Source organism: Sabethes cyaneus, chromosome 2 (assembly GCF_943734655.1).
Source record: "Sabethes cyaneus chromosome 2, idSabCyanKW18_F2, whole genome shotgun sequence".
Lineage (NCBI taxonomy): Eukaryota > Metazoa > Arthropoda > Insecta > Diptera > Culicidae > Sabethes > Sabethes cyaneus.
Genome location: NC_071354.1, coordinates 161,932,329 through 161,951,967, shown reverse-complemented (window position 1 = coordinate 161,951,967; position 19,639 = coordinate 161,932,329). Strand labels below are relative to the sequence as shown.

At 43.2% G+C, this 19,639-nt stretch overlaps 1 protein-coding gene across 5 annotated transcripts in view; it reads left to right on the top strand.

Annotated features, from left to right (window-relative positions):
• The window catches only part of LOC128738441 (sodium-dependent nutrient amino acid transporter 1), a 239,067-nt gene extending 226,303 nt beyond the window's left edge, over positions 1 to 12,764 (top strand). For all 5 annotated transcript variants that reach the window (XM_053833572.1, XM_053833568.1, XM_053833571.1 and 2 more), the window contains 5 exons: positions 9,887 to 10,044; positions 10,148 to 10,191; positions 10,278 to 10,370; positions 10,431 to 10,697; positions 10,755 to 12,764. In XM_053833572.1, coding sequence (XP_053689547.1) covers positions 9,887 to 10,044; positions 10,148 to 10,191; positions 10,278 to 10,370; positions 10,431 to 10,697; positions 10,755 to 12,210 — 2,018 coding nt within the window. In that variant the 3' untranslated portion in view covers positions 12,211 to 12,764. The remainder of the gene's footprint in view (positions 1 to 9,886; positions 10,045 to 10,147; positions 10,192 to 10,277; positions 10,371 to 10,430; positions 10,698 to 10,754) is intronic.
• Positions 12,765 to 19,639: the final 6,875 nt, after the last annotated feature.

Here is a 19,639-nt window from a genome sequence, read left to right as displayed (position 1 = left end):
AAATATATTTATGCCCGTAAAAGCAGCGAACCATGCAGCAATTATTAATCGCATTCACCGCATTTTTTATGCATTTAATTTCTAATTGGACTCCTTGAAAGTGCCAAAGAGTTCATTAAATTATGTTTTTGTGTTAAATTGTCTTGTTGGATGAATTATCATGGAATGAAAAAGACAAAAGAGGATTTATTTCAAAAATGATCCTACTTTTATTAACTTTTTCATATATTAGAGCAGCCTAATTAATAATTAAAACATAGCAATTAAAATATAGTTGGGGTGCAATGATTCCGTTCTCAGAAAGTTTTTACTACCTATATGTGTATAGACGATCAACTGCAATAAATGAAATTTAGCACTATCTAACCTTTTCTGACTTTTACAAATAAATAAATAGATAGAATAAATAGATAAAAACAAATGGTCACAATGGGTATTAGAAGAAGAAAAATAAACATTTTCACTGACATTTTTCCAATAGCACATTTTTACCAATCAATTTTAGGATTTCAGCAGATTGCCATTTCTAATTAATGCTTTAGCATAGTTAATTCTGTGAAGAAAATCAATTGACTGCAACAAAGCCTTAACTTCTCGTAAAAATGCAAAACGTACCTTATAACTTAAGTACAGTCAGTCCACAATCATGGATCACACACAATGGTGGGTCATCTAACTTGCTCTGCATATCGTTTCGGCGTTGTGCGAGCAAAACAATGCCGTCTGCTAGGTCGAGGTCATTTAGCTGCTCCATCGTTAGAGGATTCCAAGGCAATCCTCGATTTGGTCTACTGTCAATTGCTCCAACTAATATCTCATCCATAACGATGAGAAACAGAAGCGGTGATAAAATGCAACCCTGTCTCACGCCAGCAGTAACCCTTATGGGGTCGGACAAGACGCCGTCGTGCAAAACCTTGCACGAGAACGCCTCGTACTGAGCCTCGATGAGATGGACTAGCTTATCTGGAACTCCTCTACGCCTAAGTGCGCCCCAGATGTTTTCGTGATTGAGTCGGTCGAACACCTTTTCGAAGTCAACGAACACCAGCAGAAGAGAGTCCTGGAATTCGTTGATCTGCTCCAATATAATGCGGAGCGTTGTGATATGGTCTAAACATGATCGGCCAGCACGGAATCCAGCTTGCTGCCGCCGGAGAGTAGCGTCGATCTTCTCCTGGATCCGGTTAAAGATTACCTTACAGTACTTTGAGTACTTTGAGAGTAATACAGTGCAACATGATGCCACGCCAGTTACCGCATTCAGTTAGGTCTTCTTTCTTAAGGACTTTGACCAATATGTCCTGCATCCAGTCCACCGGAAAAGTTGCGGTTTCCCAAATATTGCTGAAAAGCTGATGCGTCATCTGGGCTGACAAAGATGGGTCAGCTTTGAGCATTTCGGCTGAAATACGATCTATCCCTGGAGCTCTATTAGATTTCATACTCTTGATGGCTGCTACAATTTCATCCAGCGATGGCGCCGTCCAGCGATGCCGCGGTTTTAAACTTAATCTTCTTCAGCAGCATAGAGCCGGGGTGGCTCGTGCTGTTTCAAGCACTCGTCTCCATTCAACTCGGTCTTGGGTCACTCGTCGCCAATTCCCTTGTCGTTTCAGAAGTCGCAAATCGCCTTCGACCTGGTCGAGCCATCGTGCACGTTGGGCCCCCGGTTCCTGGTGCCGGTGGGGTTGTTGAAGAGTACTATTTTCGTCGCACTGTCGTCCGACATCCTTACGACGTGTCCGGCCCACCGTAGCCTGCTAACTTTCGCTAGATGTGCGATGGGAGTCTCCCCAAGCAGTGCCTGTAGCTCGTGATTCATACGCCTCCGCCACTCTCCGCTTTCAGTTTGTACTCCGCCAAATACCGTTCGCAGCACTTTCCGCTCAAACACGGCAAGGGCGCGTATGTCTTCCGTAAGCAGCGTCACGGCTCCAAGTCCATAAAGAATTACCGGTCTAATAATGGTTTTGTACATTGTTAGCTTCGTGCGGCGGCGTATGCTTCCTGATCGTAGCGTTTTACGAAGGGCAAAGTAGGCCCGATTTCCCGCTTGGATGCGCCGCTGGATCTCCTTACTAGTGTTGTTCTCCGCGGTCACCAGCGATCCCAAATACACGAACTCCTCTACCACTTCTAGTTCGTCGCCGTCAACGGTTACCGTCCGTGGGAGGCGCGCATTTGTTTCCTTTGAGCCTCTTCCTTTCATGTATTTGGTCTTCGACGCATTTATTTTTAGCCCAATTCTCCTAGACTCCGCTTTCAGTCTGGCGTAGATTGCCTCCGCTGTCGCAAAGTTCCTGGCAATGATATCGAAGTCATCTGCAAAGCCTAGAAGTAGGCTACTCTTGGTAAAAATCGTGCCTCGCGTTTCGATGCCCGCTCGGTGGATCACCCCCTCAAGAGCGATGTTGAACAGCATGCAGGATAGACCGTCACCTTGTCTCAACCCTCGTCGCGTCTCGAAGGGACTCGAGAGTGTCCCAGAGATGCGTACAAAACACATCACTCGATCCAATGTAGCTCTGATCAGTCGCGTCAGTTTGTCCGGAAAACCGTATTAGTGCATTATCTGACATAGCTTGTCTCGATCGACTGTATCGTATGCTGCTTTGAAATCAATAAAGATGTGATGCGTGGGCACGTTGTACTCCCGACATTTCTGCAAGATCTGTCGGATAGTAAAAATTTGGTCCGTAGTTGCGCGAGCCCCCATGAAACCCGCCTGATAATTCCCTACGAAACCTTGTGCTATCGGCGACAGCCGGCGTAACAGGATCTGGGAGAGTACCTTGTAGGCGGCGTTTACCAGCGTAATACCACGATAGTTGCGCGGTTTTAAACTGTCAGCATGTAATCGCTCCTAACACCTGCTGTTTCTACATCCTTATCTACCTCGAAGTCGTCAGCCTTAAGTGGACTCTTTGTTGAATCTTGCTTTCGCTGGTCGCTTATCCGACATTCTTTTTACGCGGCCAGCCCACGCGTATTTCGGGTATCATCGACGTACGGTCTTTTCTGGGACCAATTATCGACTTTGACTACTATCTCGTCGTGTATAAGATCCACGTAAGAACGTTGTAAAACGCGGCGAAGCCTCGCACTGAGAGAACACTGCGTTTCATCATCCTGCGGTTGACAGCAAATGACGTGGCAGCAGAATACGCCAGAAAGCTTGATCAGCGATTCATAGCACAACAGGAAGAAAGGGATAAAACATATAAGTAGGCTGTAGAAAAACCTTCACCTGCGAGAGAGGTGGTAGACATGACGCGTGGAAGACAGCGTAAAAGCTGGTTCGACGCCGAATGCCAGGAAACGACATAAGAAGAACCAGGCCAGTAGTCGGTTGCTCACTGCGGCCACATGCTCACTAACAAAACAGCGGTAGCAGCCAGGTACAAGAAGCACTTCCAGACAGGATAAAAATCGTGAACGATGGCCAAGTTGTGGAGCCACCAACGCAGGAGGAGCTTATGAAGACAATCAGTGAGCTGGAAGCGAGTGTAAAAATTATCGAGGCATTACATTGCTCAATTCAGCGTATATGGTGCTCTTTCGTACTCTGTTCTGTAGACTGAGACCGATGGTGAGTGCTTCATCGGCGAGTACCAAGCTGGTTTTCGTGAGGGTCGCTCTACGACAGTGTCAGTGACTAGACAAGTTTCGGGTGTACAACTTACAGACTAATTATCTGTTTCTGAACTTGAAGGTGGCGTACGATTCAGTCAAACGAAATGAACCGTGATAGATAATGCTAAAGCGTCGTTTTCCAACGAAACCAATTATGCTAATTCGTGCGATGCTGGATGAGTCAAAGCCATGCGCCAGAATAGCAGGTGAGACCTCAGTCGCTTTCGTGACGTTGGATGAACTGAAGCAAGGAGATTCAGTTTCTAACCTGCTATTTAACATTGCCTTTCAATATGAAGAGAACGTAGTTTTTTTGGATGACGTCGATATCATCGGAAACAACCGGTGGAGCAGTGGAAGAGATCTTAGGCCTTTTAAATGGGTAGCAGCGAGATTGGGTTTTACCATTAACACCGCCAAAACGAAGTACATGAATGGTGGTAGGAAAAGTGGACGTTGTGTTGGTGCCGAGGGGGAACTGGATGTGGAACGATATGAAGTAGTGGAGGAATTTATATACCTTGGTATGCTCGTGACATGTGACAACGATATAAGATGCAAAGTAGTAAAACGACGAATCGCAGTCGCGAATCGGAATTTCTGCGGATTACGTGGCCAGCTGAAGTCCTGTAGTCTGCAAAACTGGCGCTCTATAAAATACTGTGGCCCCTCTGGACATGAATCATGGACGGCTAAAGGAAGCTGATCTAAAAATGCTTCGGGTTTTCTAAGCGTAAAATTCTACGATCTATACTTGATGGCACAATGGGAAATAGAACGTGGCCCAGACGCATGAGCCACGAGCTGTATCAATTATACAAATATCCTGATATAGTGAAGGTTGTCCAGTGTAGCAGTCTGCAGTGGGCTGGACAAGTACCCAGAAAGCCCGACGAAAGAGTAACCATAACTATTTCAGCAGAGAACCAGGAAGAGACCATAGACATCGACGCAGACCCGCGCTCGATGGACGTGTGCTGTCGAGGATGATGCACGCTAGAGTTCGAGGCGTGGAGAACTGCGGCCAATAACGGACCGTCGCCGCTAAAGTAAAATATTACGTGAGATTGTAGCTGCAAAGTAAACTTCTGGAAGTTCTCAGTGGATCAGCTGTGAAAATATTGGTTTGGAAAAAAGATCTTGGAAAAAAATATCTAAGCATTGTCACGAGGAAAAAGCACCAGATGGAGGACAGAGATCGTGAAGACCTAGAACAACTATTCCCAGGTGATGAAAACGAAACTTAGCAACAATCGAGCATAAATGATCGGCAGATAGAAGCAGTTCTTTGATGGGCATCTCAATGACGGTATAACAAAAGAAGACGAAACGGAACTTAACGTAGAAGTGCCTACAACGTGCCGGCTCCCAATTTTGAAGAGATATGGCGAGAAATCGGTCAGCTGAAGAATAATAGAGCTGCTGAAAAGAACCGACTCCCGACAGAACACTACATAAATGTCAAAGAATCACTAGCAAACGGCACTGCACTATACAATTTCAAGGATTTGGGACGAGGAGAAACTCCCGGTGGATAGATGGGCCTGTGCTTTTACTACGGATTGAATTTTCATACGATTTCTTCCGAGATGTCGGAAGAGCAACATGTCCACGCATCATATTTCCGTGGATTTCAGCATAGCAGCGAGGACAGCATACGATACATTCGACAGCTGTGGCAAACAATGCACTAGAACGGGCCCGAAGTCGGGCCTTCCTTTCCCAACGCGAGTATACGCCGCTAGATGAACTGATGTGGCTGATCAAAGCTACCCTGGAGCGAGTGATGCAAGACGTGCGTGTTTCGGGGACATTCTCGTGTCCCTTCGAATCGAATCACACAGAACTTTGACACTATTTGAGACGATGCACTGGAAGTGGTTGATGAGCTCATATATTTGGGATCTCAGGTCACCATCGACAATAATACGAGTAAGTAATTCCAAATTGATTCGGATCACTACCTAGTGATGGTAAGGATACGTCAAAAACTATCTGTTGTGAACAACAATCGCTACCGGTGCCCACCACGGTATATTCTAGCGCGAGTTAAGCAACCGGAGGTCATCGAAAACTACGCGTTATCTCTCGAAACCGCGCTGCCGTAAGAGGGTGAGCTGGATGAAGTCCTTCTTGAGGACTGTTGGAATGCCGTGAAAACAGCCATTAACAGCGTATCGGAGAACGTCCTAGACCGTGTGGCACCGAATCGACGTAACGAATGGTTTGACGAGGAATGCCAGCAGATATTGGCTGAGAAGAACGCAACGCGGGTACAAATGCTGCGTAGAGCCACCCGTCAGAATGTGGAGCGATACAAACAGAAGCGGAGGCAGCAAACTCGATTCTTCAAGGAGAAGAAGCGCCACCCAGAGGAGAAGGAGTGCGAAGAACTCGAACAGCTGTACCGCTTTCACGACACACGGAAGTTCTATCAGAGACTCAACGGATCTCGCAAAGGCTTTGTGCCGCGGGTCGAAATGTGCAGAGATAAAGATGGAGGTATCTTGACTGACGACCGTGCGGTGATCGAAACTACGATGAACACCTGAATGGCGAGCAGGCGGAAGATCATGATAGTGGAGGAAGTGACCACATTGATTAAGCAAGCAACGCAGATGTGCCACCCCCATCGATAAGAGAAGTTAAAAAAGCCATCCAGCGGCTGAAGAACAACAAAGCAGCGGGAAAAGATGGCATTGGAGCGGAACTTATTAAAATGGGCCCGGACAAGTTGGCCGGCTGCTTGCATCAACTGATTGTCAAGATTTAGGATACGGAACGACTACCGGAGGAGTGGAAAGACGGGGCTATCTCCCCTATCTACAAGAAAGGCGATAAGCTGGATTGTGAGAACTACCTATTCTGAATGCTGCCTACAAAGTGCTGTCCCAAATCATCTTCCACCGACTATCGCTAATAGCCAATAGATTTGTGGGAAGTTACCAGGCCGGCTTCATGGAGGATCGGTCTACAATGGACCAAATCTTCACCCTGCGGCAGATCCTCCAGAAGTGCCGCGAATTCCGAGTCCCCACGCACCCCCTGTTCATCGATTTCAAAGCCGCATATGATAGCGTAAACCGACAAGAGCTATTGAAAATTTTGGACGAAAACGGCTTTCCGGGTAAGCTTACTAGACTTATCATGGCTACGATGGATGGGATCCAGTGCTGTGTGAGAATCTCGGGTGAATTGTTGGACCCATTCGAATCTCGGAGGGGACTTCGACAAGGATATGGTCTTTCCTGCCTGCTGTTCAACATTGCGCTTGAAGGTGTTATAACACGAGCGGCGATCGAAATGCGGGGCACGATTTTCAATAAATCCAGTCAATATATCTGCACTGCTGACGACGTGGATGCTGTCGGCAGAACATTAGAGGCGGTGGAAGATCAGTACACCAGACTAAAACGTGAAGCAGAGAAGATTGGAATGAAGATAAATACGTCTAAAACAAAGTATATGCTGGCGGGCGGGACCGAGCGCGACAGGGCCCGCTTGACCAGTACCGTGGTAATCGACGGGAATGAGTTCGAGGTAGTCGACGAGTTCGTATACCTTGGCTCACTGGCAACAGAGGACAACAATACCAGCCGTGAGCACGCTCGTCTCTACGGCGAACCAAGTATTCAGAAAGTGGTTAAAGCTGGACGGATACGTTGGGCAGGACATGTTGCTAGAATGCCGGACAACTATCCTGCAAAAGTGGTTTTCGCATCAAATCCGGTAGGAACAAGGCGAGTGAGGTGGCAAGATCAGGTGGAGCGAGATCTGGCGAGCACTGTGTGCCCGCGGAGCTGAAGACCAGCTGCCATGGACCGAAATAGATGGAGAAATTCTACAACGCAGGCCTTGTCGTAAGACGTTAGGCCAATTAAGTAAGTAAGTAAGTAAATCGACGACGCAATGACGCATTCAAGCTAAAAGTCGAGCCTGCCTTTCCCTACGCGAGACACTTCGATCAAGGAGTATATGCCGCCGCACAAATCTGATGATGTACAAAACGCTAATCAGACCAATGTCCTCTATGGATGTGAGACTATAATTGTGCTTACGGAAGACATACGTACATACGTTCGAATGCCGGCTTACTATGCCGTGAAATCCGTTCTCTTCAAAAACCCGCCGGCACCAGAAATAGAGGGGCCCAACGTATTAGATTGCCCGACCAGGTTGAATCCGATTTACGTGTGTCGAGGCGCCCAACGAAGTAGCCCAAGGCTGAGTACAGTGGAGGAGAATTCTTGATTCGGTCTGATGCTGCTAGAAGTAAGAAGTAAGTACAGTAACAGTGGTAAGAAAAAGCGTGTCATTAGGTGGAGTCTTTTAAATGAATTGTATTGAGGCTTAATATGAAGATCACCTGGTATTCTCACTTTTATTTACTATAAGAGGCTTCAATGGGTTAATAGTACTCAGATGACGGAAGGAATTCGGATGACGTAACATTTTGAAGCATATCTGGAAATATTCTACTGGAACAGCCTAATCTCAGATCGACCAAATTTTTGTAGCATTCACGCCTCGGCATGAGAGGCGTGAATGCTACAAACTTCGCCGGGACTGACACTTGGTCTCAACTGTTGAACGATAATACGTCACTCGATTCGGGACGACGTTGCTGTCCGGTTCTAGTTCTACTGCTTGGTCTTCCCTCATTGACGAAGATCAACAGGCCTAGGACGAAACCGGAATGACCGTGCCGGGAGAAGTACGTTCTCTAGTATGTGTAATTATTATGGCCCAAGACCAGAGTAATGCCGCTGGTCCTTTACGGGTTTGACGTAGGGAGCAGCTGGGGTAACTAGCCCGATCCTGTGCGGACCTTCAATGGCAAACTGTTCCTCGGTTGCACAAACAATTCGTGCAATAGCAAAAGCGAAGATATTGCTGTTGCAGTTGAAAACCGTAATAATCGACTCGCGACATTCGCTTTTATTCTTGGTCTGTGTGTCGCAACTACTTCGCACGTGGTGCGCTGTGATCGCACATTGATGCGCTATACAGCGCACCACGTGCGACGTAGTTGCGACACACAGAACAAGAATGAAACCGAATGTCGCGAGTCGATTATTACAGTTTTCAACTGCAACAGCAATATTAAAACCGGGTATGACGAAGACTTTTGTTTATTTATACTAAAGATGCGCGGAGTGGACTTGCATTGGATGCAGTGGTCGATGAATTCGTTTGCGGTGATTCGTTAGATGTATACGATTATTGTATGTGATTATTGTGACTTGTCAAGTAAAAAGATGGACAGCGGTTGCAAATAGGGCTTTTTATGGATTGCGTAGTAAGCTGAGGTCCCGCATTCCGCAACATCGTACGAAACTCGCGCATTATGGGATGTAGTACTGTAGGGCTATGAAGCGTCGACTGGACGTTGAAGGAAAGCGACGACCAGCTCGTGGTATTTTGAGCGTAAAAATCTGCGAACAGTTTTGAGTGGGAGATTAGAAGAAGGAATTATCCGAAGCGGTGTCGGCCAGTAAGCTCGCACGGTAGTGGCAATTGTTGGAAGGTATTTGAAGACGACTTTTATAGCTTTTGAGTTTTAAAAATAAAACACATAATGTTTAATGTTTTGTTCAAATCCCAAAAGTTATTAAAGTCTTTCCCAAACATTTATCAGCAAAACAAAAAAGATGAATCAGCGGATTCCCCAGCTTGGACAAAGAGAAATGTTATACAAACTTAATAAGCGTTACTTCAATGAACGTTTCCCTCCTGAGATAAACACCATTGTTTCATTACTTTTTTCTACTGTTTCCTCCGTCGTTTGTAAAAAAACTACCGTTATACAAAATTAAAGATATATTTCAAAACATTACTTAGTTTTCGAAAAAAAAAGTATGAGGTTCGAAAGACATAATTGTGCAGGACACATGTGTTAGCTTTCCATCAAGTGTGCATAGTGAGTCATAGGAATATTTAGGTAAGATGTATGATCAAAACGAGTAAAAATAGATTTCGAATGTTTGGATCACCGTTCAATTATATGTAAAAATTCAACTAAACCCAAACATACGATACGAGTAAAAATAGATTTTAAAATTTATTTTTTACGTGGTTAGTTGGATAGTGATTAGCTGAGAGTTTTCAGTATTCAATATTACTTTGATCCCCTTCAGCTGATGCGGTCTGGTTTCCTTAATACTGAAACATTTACAATTCTGCATTAATTGTTCTATTCTATTTGCATTAAACAATTACAAATCACTTTTCCCATTTTGCTCTTCAACAGGGGCCAGCTTGGTCGGACGAATAGCCTCCTGGCTGGCGGCGATCTGGACCTCAATGCAGTCGGTGATTGCGCTACTCTACGTCGGAATGTTGTCATTCAAATCTGTGCCATTTAGAGAGTGCAATAAAGCGGTAACGGTCAACCAGCAGTCCATCCATGTGAGTCATCGCCCCCGAAACGGATCCGAATACTATCGAAAGTCTGTTGTCAATAATAATAAGCGTGATCTAACCGTTTTCGGTATTTTTCTTTTCTTCTCAGGACGGCTATAATGTGGAACCCAAAAGCGGACAGGAATGTTTGAAGTGAGTAAAACTTATATGTGCTTATATTTTTCGTGTGGTGTATTATTAGTCATACCAATAAAAAACGATCTTTTTACTTTCCTTAGAGTAACATTTTTACGTCCAGTGTGGCGAAGTTCCCTCTATTTTGGACTGCTGGCATTGAGTTTAATTCTGCTATGGGTAATTTCAATGGTGTGGTAGGTATCATCTGAAGTTGCTGAAAATAGTGATGCCTAATTTTGCTTTACTTTTTCTAGTACACACAGCGGAAAGATCAACCGCAGGTCAATCTATCTATTCGGGTTTTTGGCGCTTTTGCTACTGGTATTCGAAACCGGCTGGGAAGTGACAAAGGCAATCAACGATAGTTATCTTCCGGAGCTTTGGCCATTCTATCCGGAATCATTTGCGGACAGTACGGTGTGGTTCAACGCGCTGGTGCAGGTCATCTATTCGCTTAACATCGGTATCGGCGCAGTTCCGGTTATCACTGGCAAGTTCCTGTACAAAGGAGATGCCATCAAGTGAGTTACTATAACGTTGATCTATTTCACTAAGCTCATTCCACTTTTATTTCGCAGAACGTCTTTTGTCTACTTGTTCTTCAACATACTCATCACTGCGATCGCCGTGTTATTCTATCTGTTTCAATTTCACAACACGGCCAATGATCCACACCTTCTCTATCCGGAATTGACAACGTTGACTGCCATCTACGACCGAGCCGTAACTGTTCGTGAATCGGATCCACTATTGCAGCAGCTTATTCCAGCATTGTCCTACCTGATGCTTTTCATCTCGGCTGTAGTCTCCGTTACCATTTACGTATACACATCGACTCGTATGATCCGCAAGCATCCAAATTACACCGTGTGCCTAGCCGGTCTAGTTGTCGCAATAGCTGGCCTATTGTGTCCGAACTATATCTTTCCGCGGCTGTTGGACACGCGAATCGTCGGATCGTTGATTGTGTGTGCAATGATTTTTGAAATTATTTTGATCATTTGGGTGTATGGTTCAAAGAACTTGTACACTGATCTCGAATTTTCGCTAGGACGACCAGTTCTAAAAGCATGGTTGTTTATTTGGGGCATTATTCCAGTATTGCTCATCGCGATTCTGTCTTGGTGGGCGATCACTTACTATGACAATGATCTGTTAATCGATTATTTCCCCAAATGGCTACCGGTGGTGTTCAGCTTAGGAGTCATAATGCTGCTGGCATGCTTGGAAATTAGCAAACAAGTGGATTACAATATCATAAGCATGATCCACGGAGCCACCAAACCATCGAAGGACTGGGGACCAGCTGATCCGTTAGTTCGTCATGCCTGGAAGCAATGGAAATCCGTGTGTGAAGACACCGGAGAGCGAGACTTCACGCTCAGGCGACGTGGTACCAAAGATTACACTAACTCCATAAAGAAAGGCCAGTATTCACACTCGAATAAGTACGGTTCCTCGAATCGGAACATTTCGACAGCCGGTAGTAATTCTCCAAACTATAGTGGATCCGTCTTTGGTGATTCAGCAATCGAAGAGGACATAAGTGTTGATAAATATCCACAGTACAAACAGCAACTGTCGGCCTACAGCGTGGAATCGGTTCACGACAAGTCACCCCACACTTCCGGCAGTTCTCGCAAGTCGTCTCAGAACGACAAACGAACACCCAGCGAACGAAGTCAAGCCGGCCTGATCGTTGGTTCCCGAAAAGCGTCCGATAACGGTTTTACATCACGCGTAGAAATAATGGCGGATGCCGGTTTCCGAGGTGCAATTCTAAGAAATCCAATGGCCAAAACGGAAGCAAATGGCAACTTCAAGCCTAGCCAGAACTTCACCTCTCTCCCGCCATTGCCACCCCACCAGAGCAGTACCAAACAGCAGAACCACGTAGTCAGTGCTCAAGCGACTAAAAATCCATACCCGGAGGAAGGTTACAATCGGGATATTTTTATTAGCAACGGCCAACCGGACCACATATGTTGGCGAAAGTTTTCCCTCAATTCGGAAGAATATTCAACCGAACTATAAAGAAACGATTATAGTTAGAAATAGTAACGGCAATGTCCGAACTAGAAGTCACTTGTTGTTCAATCTGTGTAAATATTAGTTGAATCGTGGTAGGACCTCCCCTACTCGACTGTTTATAGACACTCCATCAACCGTCGACGAACGGTAAAGGCCAAACCTATTTATTGTATCCACTGAACCGAAAAGTTAGCCTAGTAACCATCTCGATAATTTTATTGGGAATAGTTTCCATGATTAAACCATGTTTCTGGCCCTCTCGATAGCTCGACAGCTAGTGATCGTCAGTACCTTTCTTTCTAGTGCACTTGAATACATTCCCTAAATTCGAGTTAGGGTCGTATAGGACTGATTTCTAGATGATATTGATTGTTTGTTTCTCCTCCTTACACGTACGAAGCTAAATGCAATTTTTGAATGAAAAAAAAACGTTAATAATAAATGTTACATAACCAGTACTTTAACTTTGTGAGAGATTTTGGGGTACTTTGAATCACACTAGCCTAGCGATATACCGTTAATAATAATGTAAATATTACGAAACAAAAGTAAAACAATAGTCGAAATGATTTTCAACCTAATATTATTGTAATATCACAGTCATATTTTGCATATTATGCTTCTGCATCCAAGTTGTCACGCTCATTTTGCTCCAATTTAACCTATTTCACTGCATCACCAAGTAAAATTTGAAATAGTCATGTATAGGACACTGGTAGGCCTAATTATTATCTACAATATTGCGGAATCAAATGTTAGTCTAGTCGCCCGCAAATGGATATCTATAGGTGGCACAATTTACGTTGATAATACACCATCTAATCTCATGGCTGATATTTTTGTACCATTAAGCCAAGCAAAGTCGACTATCTCAGGACTTTCCTGTCGATTACCATGGTACTGTCTAAGCGGGCCCTGTCGCACTCGGTCCCCCCACCGCTACTTCGTTTTAGACGAATTTATCATCAAACTCTTGAACTACAAAAGATTGGTAAAAAGGAATCTCTATAACCATTACATAAGCGTGGGACACTTGTGTGGACTCCACGATCATTGGCGGAATCAAGTTATTTTTAGACACAGTGCCGTTATCCCTGTCTACCGTAATCTACTATCGAATGAGAAGTTTAATATAACAGGTTTTTTAACCGCAACGTCGTAAGCGTATAGGCACTGGCTAGGGGGAAGTCCTGTATGGCCGAACAGGCCTCTATGCCCGGACACTGGCGATTTCTCAAAAACAAGAAATGATAATAATATTTGGAAAGAATGGAACAACAGTGCTTTAATGGTACTATTGTCCTGTAGTGTCCGGGCATAGAGGCCTGTCCGGCCATACAGGACTTCCCCCTACTTCTCTGAAATCAGACAATTGATTATTATTATTTTTATAAAAATGGTTTTTCCAATGCCAAGGCCTCTTTATATTGTTCTCGACGTTTGATGAGCGATATGTTCATTTGTAACATCACTCTGGAACGGAAAGAGCGTCAAGTGACCGAGAAAAAGTTCAAACGAATCGACCTTCACGGATTTGAATCAAATTTTGCTAGATTGTTCGTTTTCAGTCAGAAAGTAAAAGTCCAAAATTTGGTACCAATCGGACATTAGGCCATATGAATAAATGAATTAGAGCAACAGTGTTAAGAAAATCTTTGTTATATAGAGTAAGGAGGGGTACAAGTGCGATTCCATAATTTATCAGTGCAGATCAACAGGAGGATATTTCTTGCCGAAAAATTGTAGCAGCGTTTTACATCACTCGCATATTTCTTTTAAAAATATACAATTTACAGAATATCTTTCGTTTTTCCATAATTTGCTCAAACCCCGTTAAGCGCCTAACGGGGCAAAAGTGCGATGCACGGACGGGACAAAAGTGCGAAGTGGAATTAGATTCCGCTTTAGGCACTGTATTACAGATACTAGAAATGAAAAATCTGCAGGATACTGTGTGCTGTGTGCAATCTACAGATGCTGGTCGAAGAAAAACAGTTACGAAAAATAAACGTTTGATAAAGTTTCAATCTGGCAGAGGCTGCAGTACACTAGCAAAGTTGCAGTAGTTGCAAATTGTGAATATTCCCTTTTGAAACTTATCGCAGATTGAAGATATTATGGTTTTGTTAGCTACTACTGTGCCAATTTCATAGATTTAAGCTTCGCACTTTTGTCCCGCTAGTGGGGTAAAACTGCGATTCGGCACTTGATTAGAAAAATGAAGAATTTCTTTGCATAACACTATTACCCTAGATGATTTATAGTTTAATGTGAAGATATTGAGTTATTGCATCAATATAAAATATATTTTACTGTTGTGCTTCTTTATATCTCATGAAATTTAATGACTACTTCAAACGTCACACTTATGCGGGCCCACCCTACTGTACTGTGTGAAGGCTTTCCCGATATGGCAAAGTATTTTTACATTGCACCACTGCTGAATCAGTGAATCACTGCTTCAAGAAAAAGTAATTTTGCTCTTAGTTTTACTTTTTTTGAAACGATGATTCTACAATTGATGAAGGGACGGCAAGGGAAAGTAATGAAGAAGGATTTTTTTCCGTGAATGAAGAAGAAGGGTGGAAAGGAAGGGGGGTAATAGGTAGCTATGCTTAACAAGTTGTCGTTGTGACTCCTATCTTTTGTCCAATGCTGGAAGGTGCAATGCACCTTCCTTCTTCATTACTTTCCCTTACCGTCCCTTCATCAATTGTAGAATCATCGTTTCAAAAAAAAATATTAATATATGCCTGACCGCATTTCAAGGTCATGACTAAAGTCACGAGTTTGGTCAATCTTAGTTTTACGTAAAAAATGGGGGATTGCTTGCTTTAAAACGCTGTATCTCGGGATCGGCAAATAATACAGTGGACCCCCGTTCGTTTGAACGATTCCTCATGCAAACTAACGGGGTTCGTTTTTAATTTGAACAACTAGCAACCCTAAATATACTGAAACTTGTATGAACTGGCCGCCCTGCTCTTTGTTATTGTTTTGGTGGTTTGATTTAGTCTCGTTTAGTTGGTACTTGCAAGCAACGAATATGTTATTCTCCGATCGGATTTCTATCGTAATCGTTGGGAAACGAAATGTGAAACTGATTAAACTAGGATTAAACACGCTAGATCAGTACAAACAAATCGTGTTTATGTGCATTGTCTGCGAAGGCAAATGATGCCATATTGAGAATGACATTTGAACCATTTTTAATTTGCACATCGTGCAAACCAGCGGGGTTCAAATTAAAAACGGTCTAACGAACGGTCCACGGTACCTCAGGGTAATGAGTGATTCTTATGTAAAAAAATCTGCGTAACACGAAGTTGAAATATTTAAGATCGAAATGTATTCATTGAGTAAAAATTATAAATTTAGTTTTCAAATTGAGCATAAAAATTAGAGGGGTTGTGTACAAGACACAACCGCATAGATGACGCAGGACTACGTAAGTCTCTTTGTAGTGATAGTAGCATGTATCCACGCATGTAATAATACGATTATTCATGTACATCATGCTGCATGCAGCATTAGTTGAGACTACCCAAGCAACAATGTGAGTTTTATTGCACTCTTATGACGGTTTTCAAGTCCAATTTCGGTTTTAAATTCCATCATAAGAATATAATAAAACCCAAATTGTTACTTGGGTAACTTACTTAAACATCAAACACTAATAGTGATGTCCGTTAATCCTTCGATTAATTCAACTAATCGAATAACACATGGGATGTTCGAATGCAATCTGCCAAAAGAAAAGGGTAGCCGCTGACTTTTCTATGACGTTTCACTTTCAGGACATCAAATTGGACTAGATATAACGTTTAGAGGTGAATCACCTCAGGTGATATCGATTGAATGAAAGGGGTGGTTTTACACTTCAACAAAATTATTTACGTTCAGGACAACAAATTGGATTAGGTCTAATGTTTAGACGATAACACCAGTTGAAGAAGAGGGGTGGTTTGGCACTCAGGCGTACTTCCGAAGCACAGATATCGAATTCGACTAGGTTTAATCGCGTTCGTAAGGAAATTTTTTGGGGCAAGGAGACTTTGTCACTCTTTCTAGCGTACTTCCTAAAGACAGATATCAAATTGGTCTAGGTTCAATCGTCGCAAAGAATCTTCGACCTGTTGGGACTGGGAGATTTTGTCAGTTTTTTTTTCTAAAAGTACGTTAAAACTATGATGGCGTCTTTTGCAACCAATCACGAAGCTAAGATTGTCGGCTGGACAATGCTTCATTATTTAAAATTTTTAAATAGTACGTACTTTAAAATCAATGGGTTTCTATAGTAGAGTTGATGCGTAGAAGATTTTACGATCGATTGGTGCAAAAATATTTAAAATGGATCGGTAAACCGCTAAGCTATTAGCGCACAAATCCTATCATTTTTCGTGATGCTCGCATTTTTCGATTTTTCGGAATGACACCCTATCCCAAACCTTGCCGTAAGACGTAGTCCTACGTCAAAATATTTGGTAGCACTGGTGCTTAAAAATAATGTCTTTTTCGTATTCCTTGGGTAATTTCAAGGGTAAGTCGCTTAGAACATTGTGGCAGGCTCAATTTAGAGAACAGCTTATCTCATCGATTGCAACGGCAGTACATTCATTTCACAGTTTATGGCACACTGTGGCCCACCTTTTTAACATTTAAATTTTGACATGTTAGAAATTGGCAGCCCTGCCAATGTTTGATTATCAAAATGATCAAAGCAGTCTGGCTGATGGGCTTAGGCGAGTTTGACAGGCGGCACAGTAAAACATAGACTGAACAAAATTTCTATGAATGAGGTGAACGGAATGTTCTCAGCGACTTAAGGCCCAAACGGAATGCTGCGTCAACGCATCCGTCAGCGTCAATTTGACAGTAAACGCATGAGAAAACTGTCAGAATAACGCTTACGGACGCGTTGACACAGCATTCCGTTCGACCCTTTACCCTTGGGTAATTTCCTTTAAAAATGTGAAAATAGTGTCTTCCTAAACCTAATATTGCCAGAGATTAACAAAGGAAAATGAGAGGTCTTTAAAAAACGAGCATTTTCCTTAAAATGAAGATGCTCCTGTTAACCGAAGGAATGTCCGATCGGCACCGAATTTTGGATTTTTACAATATGGCAAAATTTGGTTCAAATCCATGAAGGTCGATTACATGGGTCTCGGACGCTCCGCGTGGAATGACGCAAGAGCAGCACCGTAGCGAGCGGTTGACCAGACTGGCCCCCGCCAAGGGCGCAAGCTCTTAGGGGCGCCAAATACGGCCTACATTTCAGTAAAGCATTAGCAATAACGTATGCATTAAAAACTATATTGATTTTAATGATTTTTCTTGCTACTTTATCAGTTGATTTGCATGCAGCAGCCATGGTGAAAACCGTTAAACAGCTACGCTCGATGCTTTGTTCGTACTTCCAGCTCCACCCCGTAGCGAAGAAGTTGGACATGATGAAGCACTTCGTATCTAACATTCGTAACATCTTCTCCCGCGAGAAAGGCGAAAATGCTGAAGGAAAGCCTGATTCCGCCCGCCCGACATTGCTGCGCGGAAACTAAAAATGAAGACCGAAAGCAAGGTGACCTTGTCGTTCCGCGCTTTGAACCGGGAGGTCAAAGAAACCGGCTAAACGGTGAGGAAGTACTTGGCCAAAATGGACATTTTTATGCGGAAGCGTCAGTCGAAGCTGGCCATGTCTGAGTAGCAGCCAATCGCCCAGAGATCGGCTAAAGATGCTGGTGAAAAACATGTTCCCGGCGAAGCATGATGTCGTGGTCATAATAGGCGACGAAAACTATTTGACGCTGGACGCAACGACTGGCAAAGGACCGAGTACTACCGGAAATTGCCGCTTTCAATAAAAAGAATCGTGCAAAGCATGTGGTCTTTTGGCCGGACTTGGCCTTGGCCCATCAAGCCAAGAGATCACTAGAGAAGCTGAACTGGCTGAAGATAAAGGTTGTACTGATGATCACCAACTCTCCCAACGTCCCCCAACTGCGATTAATAGTAAAGTTTAGGGTGAAGCTCAAACGGAACATTTATTTCAATAATTTTCTGGTCAAAACAGAGAAGGACCTGCTCACCAAGGCTACGAAAAAGTTGAATAGTATGCCGATGTCTATCTTTTGATCGGCCATAGCGAAGATTCCGGTGAACAGTTGTAAAGGTAGGGCGTCGAAGCATTTTTGTAGAAGGCTTAATAAACGTGGGATTTAAAACAAATTTGTTTCATTGGATTATCGTTTGTATTTTTTGTCATCGCCATCCAAAATCAGTTCTTTTGACGTAGGACTACGTCTTGGTTTACTATCTGGAACTGAGTAGCACTTTGTGAAAACGAAACTAGAAGTGTAACGTAGGAATGAAAGATTTCAAATGCTAACAGCTACTAAACTACTGAACGAAACTGAACAATTTTTATATCGTTGGAAAGATAAAATGGCCAGCAATTTTATGAAGAGGGCGAGAAAGCAATTTTAAGAATGGTGTAAGAGGGAGGGGGGCTCCTATATAAATGAAACACAAATATTCTCAAAATTCGAGAACTAATCAAGCAAATGGAACCAAAATTGGCATTCGGGGGTTTTAGAAGGTAGGTAAGTAGGTCTATGGTGTACTGAGACCCGTTCCCCTTCTAAGAGGGGGGGGCTTCCATATAAATGAAATACAAATTTTCTCATAACTCGAGAGCTAATCAAGCAAATGGAAATAAATTTGGCATGTAAGGGTTTATGGAGGTATGAATTTATTTAATGATGGTTTGAGACCCCTCACCCCTGTGGTAGGAGGATAAGGACTCTCATACAAATAAAACAAATTTTTGCATATGTGCCATATTTTCTGCTATGTTACAAGTGGAAAGCTGTGAAAGTGAACTAGTAAAGCCTCGGAGCAAAAGACAGTGAATCGAAGCCGTTAATTTTCGTGCCTCTTGCCATTCATGTCAAAAGAGAAGGACATTCAAATGGCACGTCATATTTGCGATAAACGTGCTTTGGCTTTAATGTTATTTGTAACCAATGGCCCTTTTAAAGGCCACAAGCGAGTAAAAGTAAGATTATTGAAACATGTCAAGCTACGCATAACCATATTTAATACAATAATCTGTGGGCTGGTCATTCATTACTAATTCACCGTTTATGATACACACAAGTGATTTTAAAAGAAATCTCAATGTCTCAATGGCTGCAGGCGTTGTACTTATGAACCCCCGTCCACGTATTTTCAAAGCCACTAATGAAGAATTGTATCTGAATCACAGAGAACAGACATCCAGACTGGCATACTCAACCTGTGTAAATTTTTGTAACGGCCATTTCGAAATAACCCCTCGTTCACTTTAAACACAAACAAACAGACATAACACTCGTTTTCCATTCATCGTACCGATAAAACCGTCATTTCAAATTTGGGCTTAGTTGGGAAT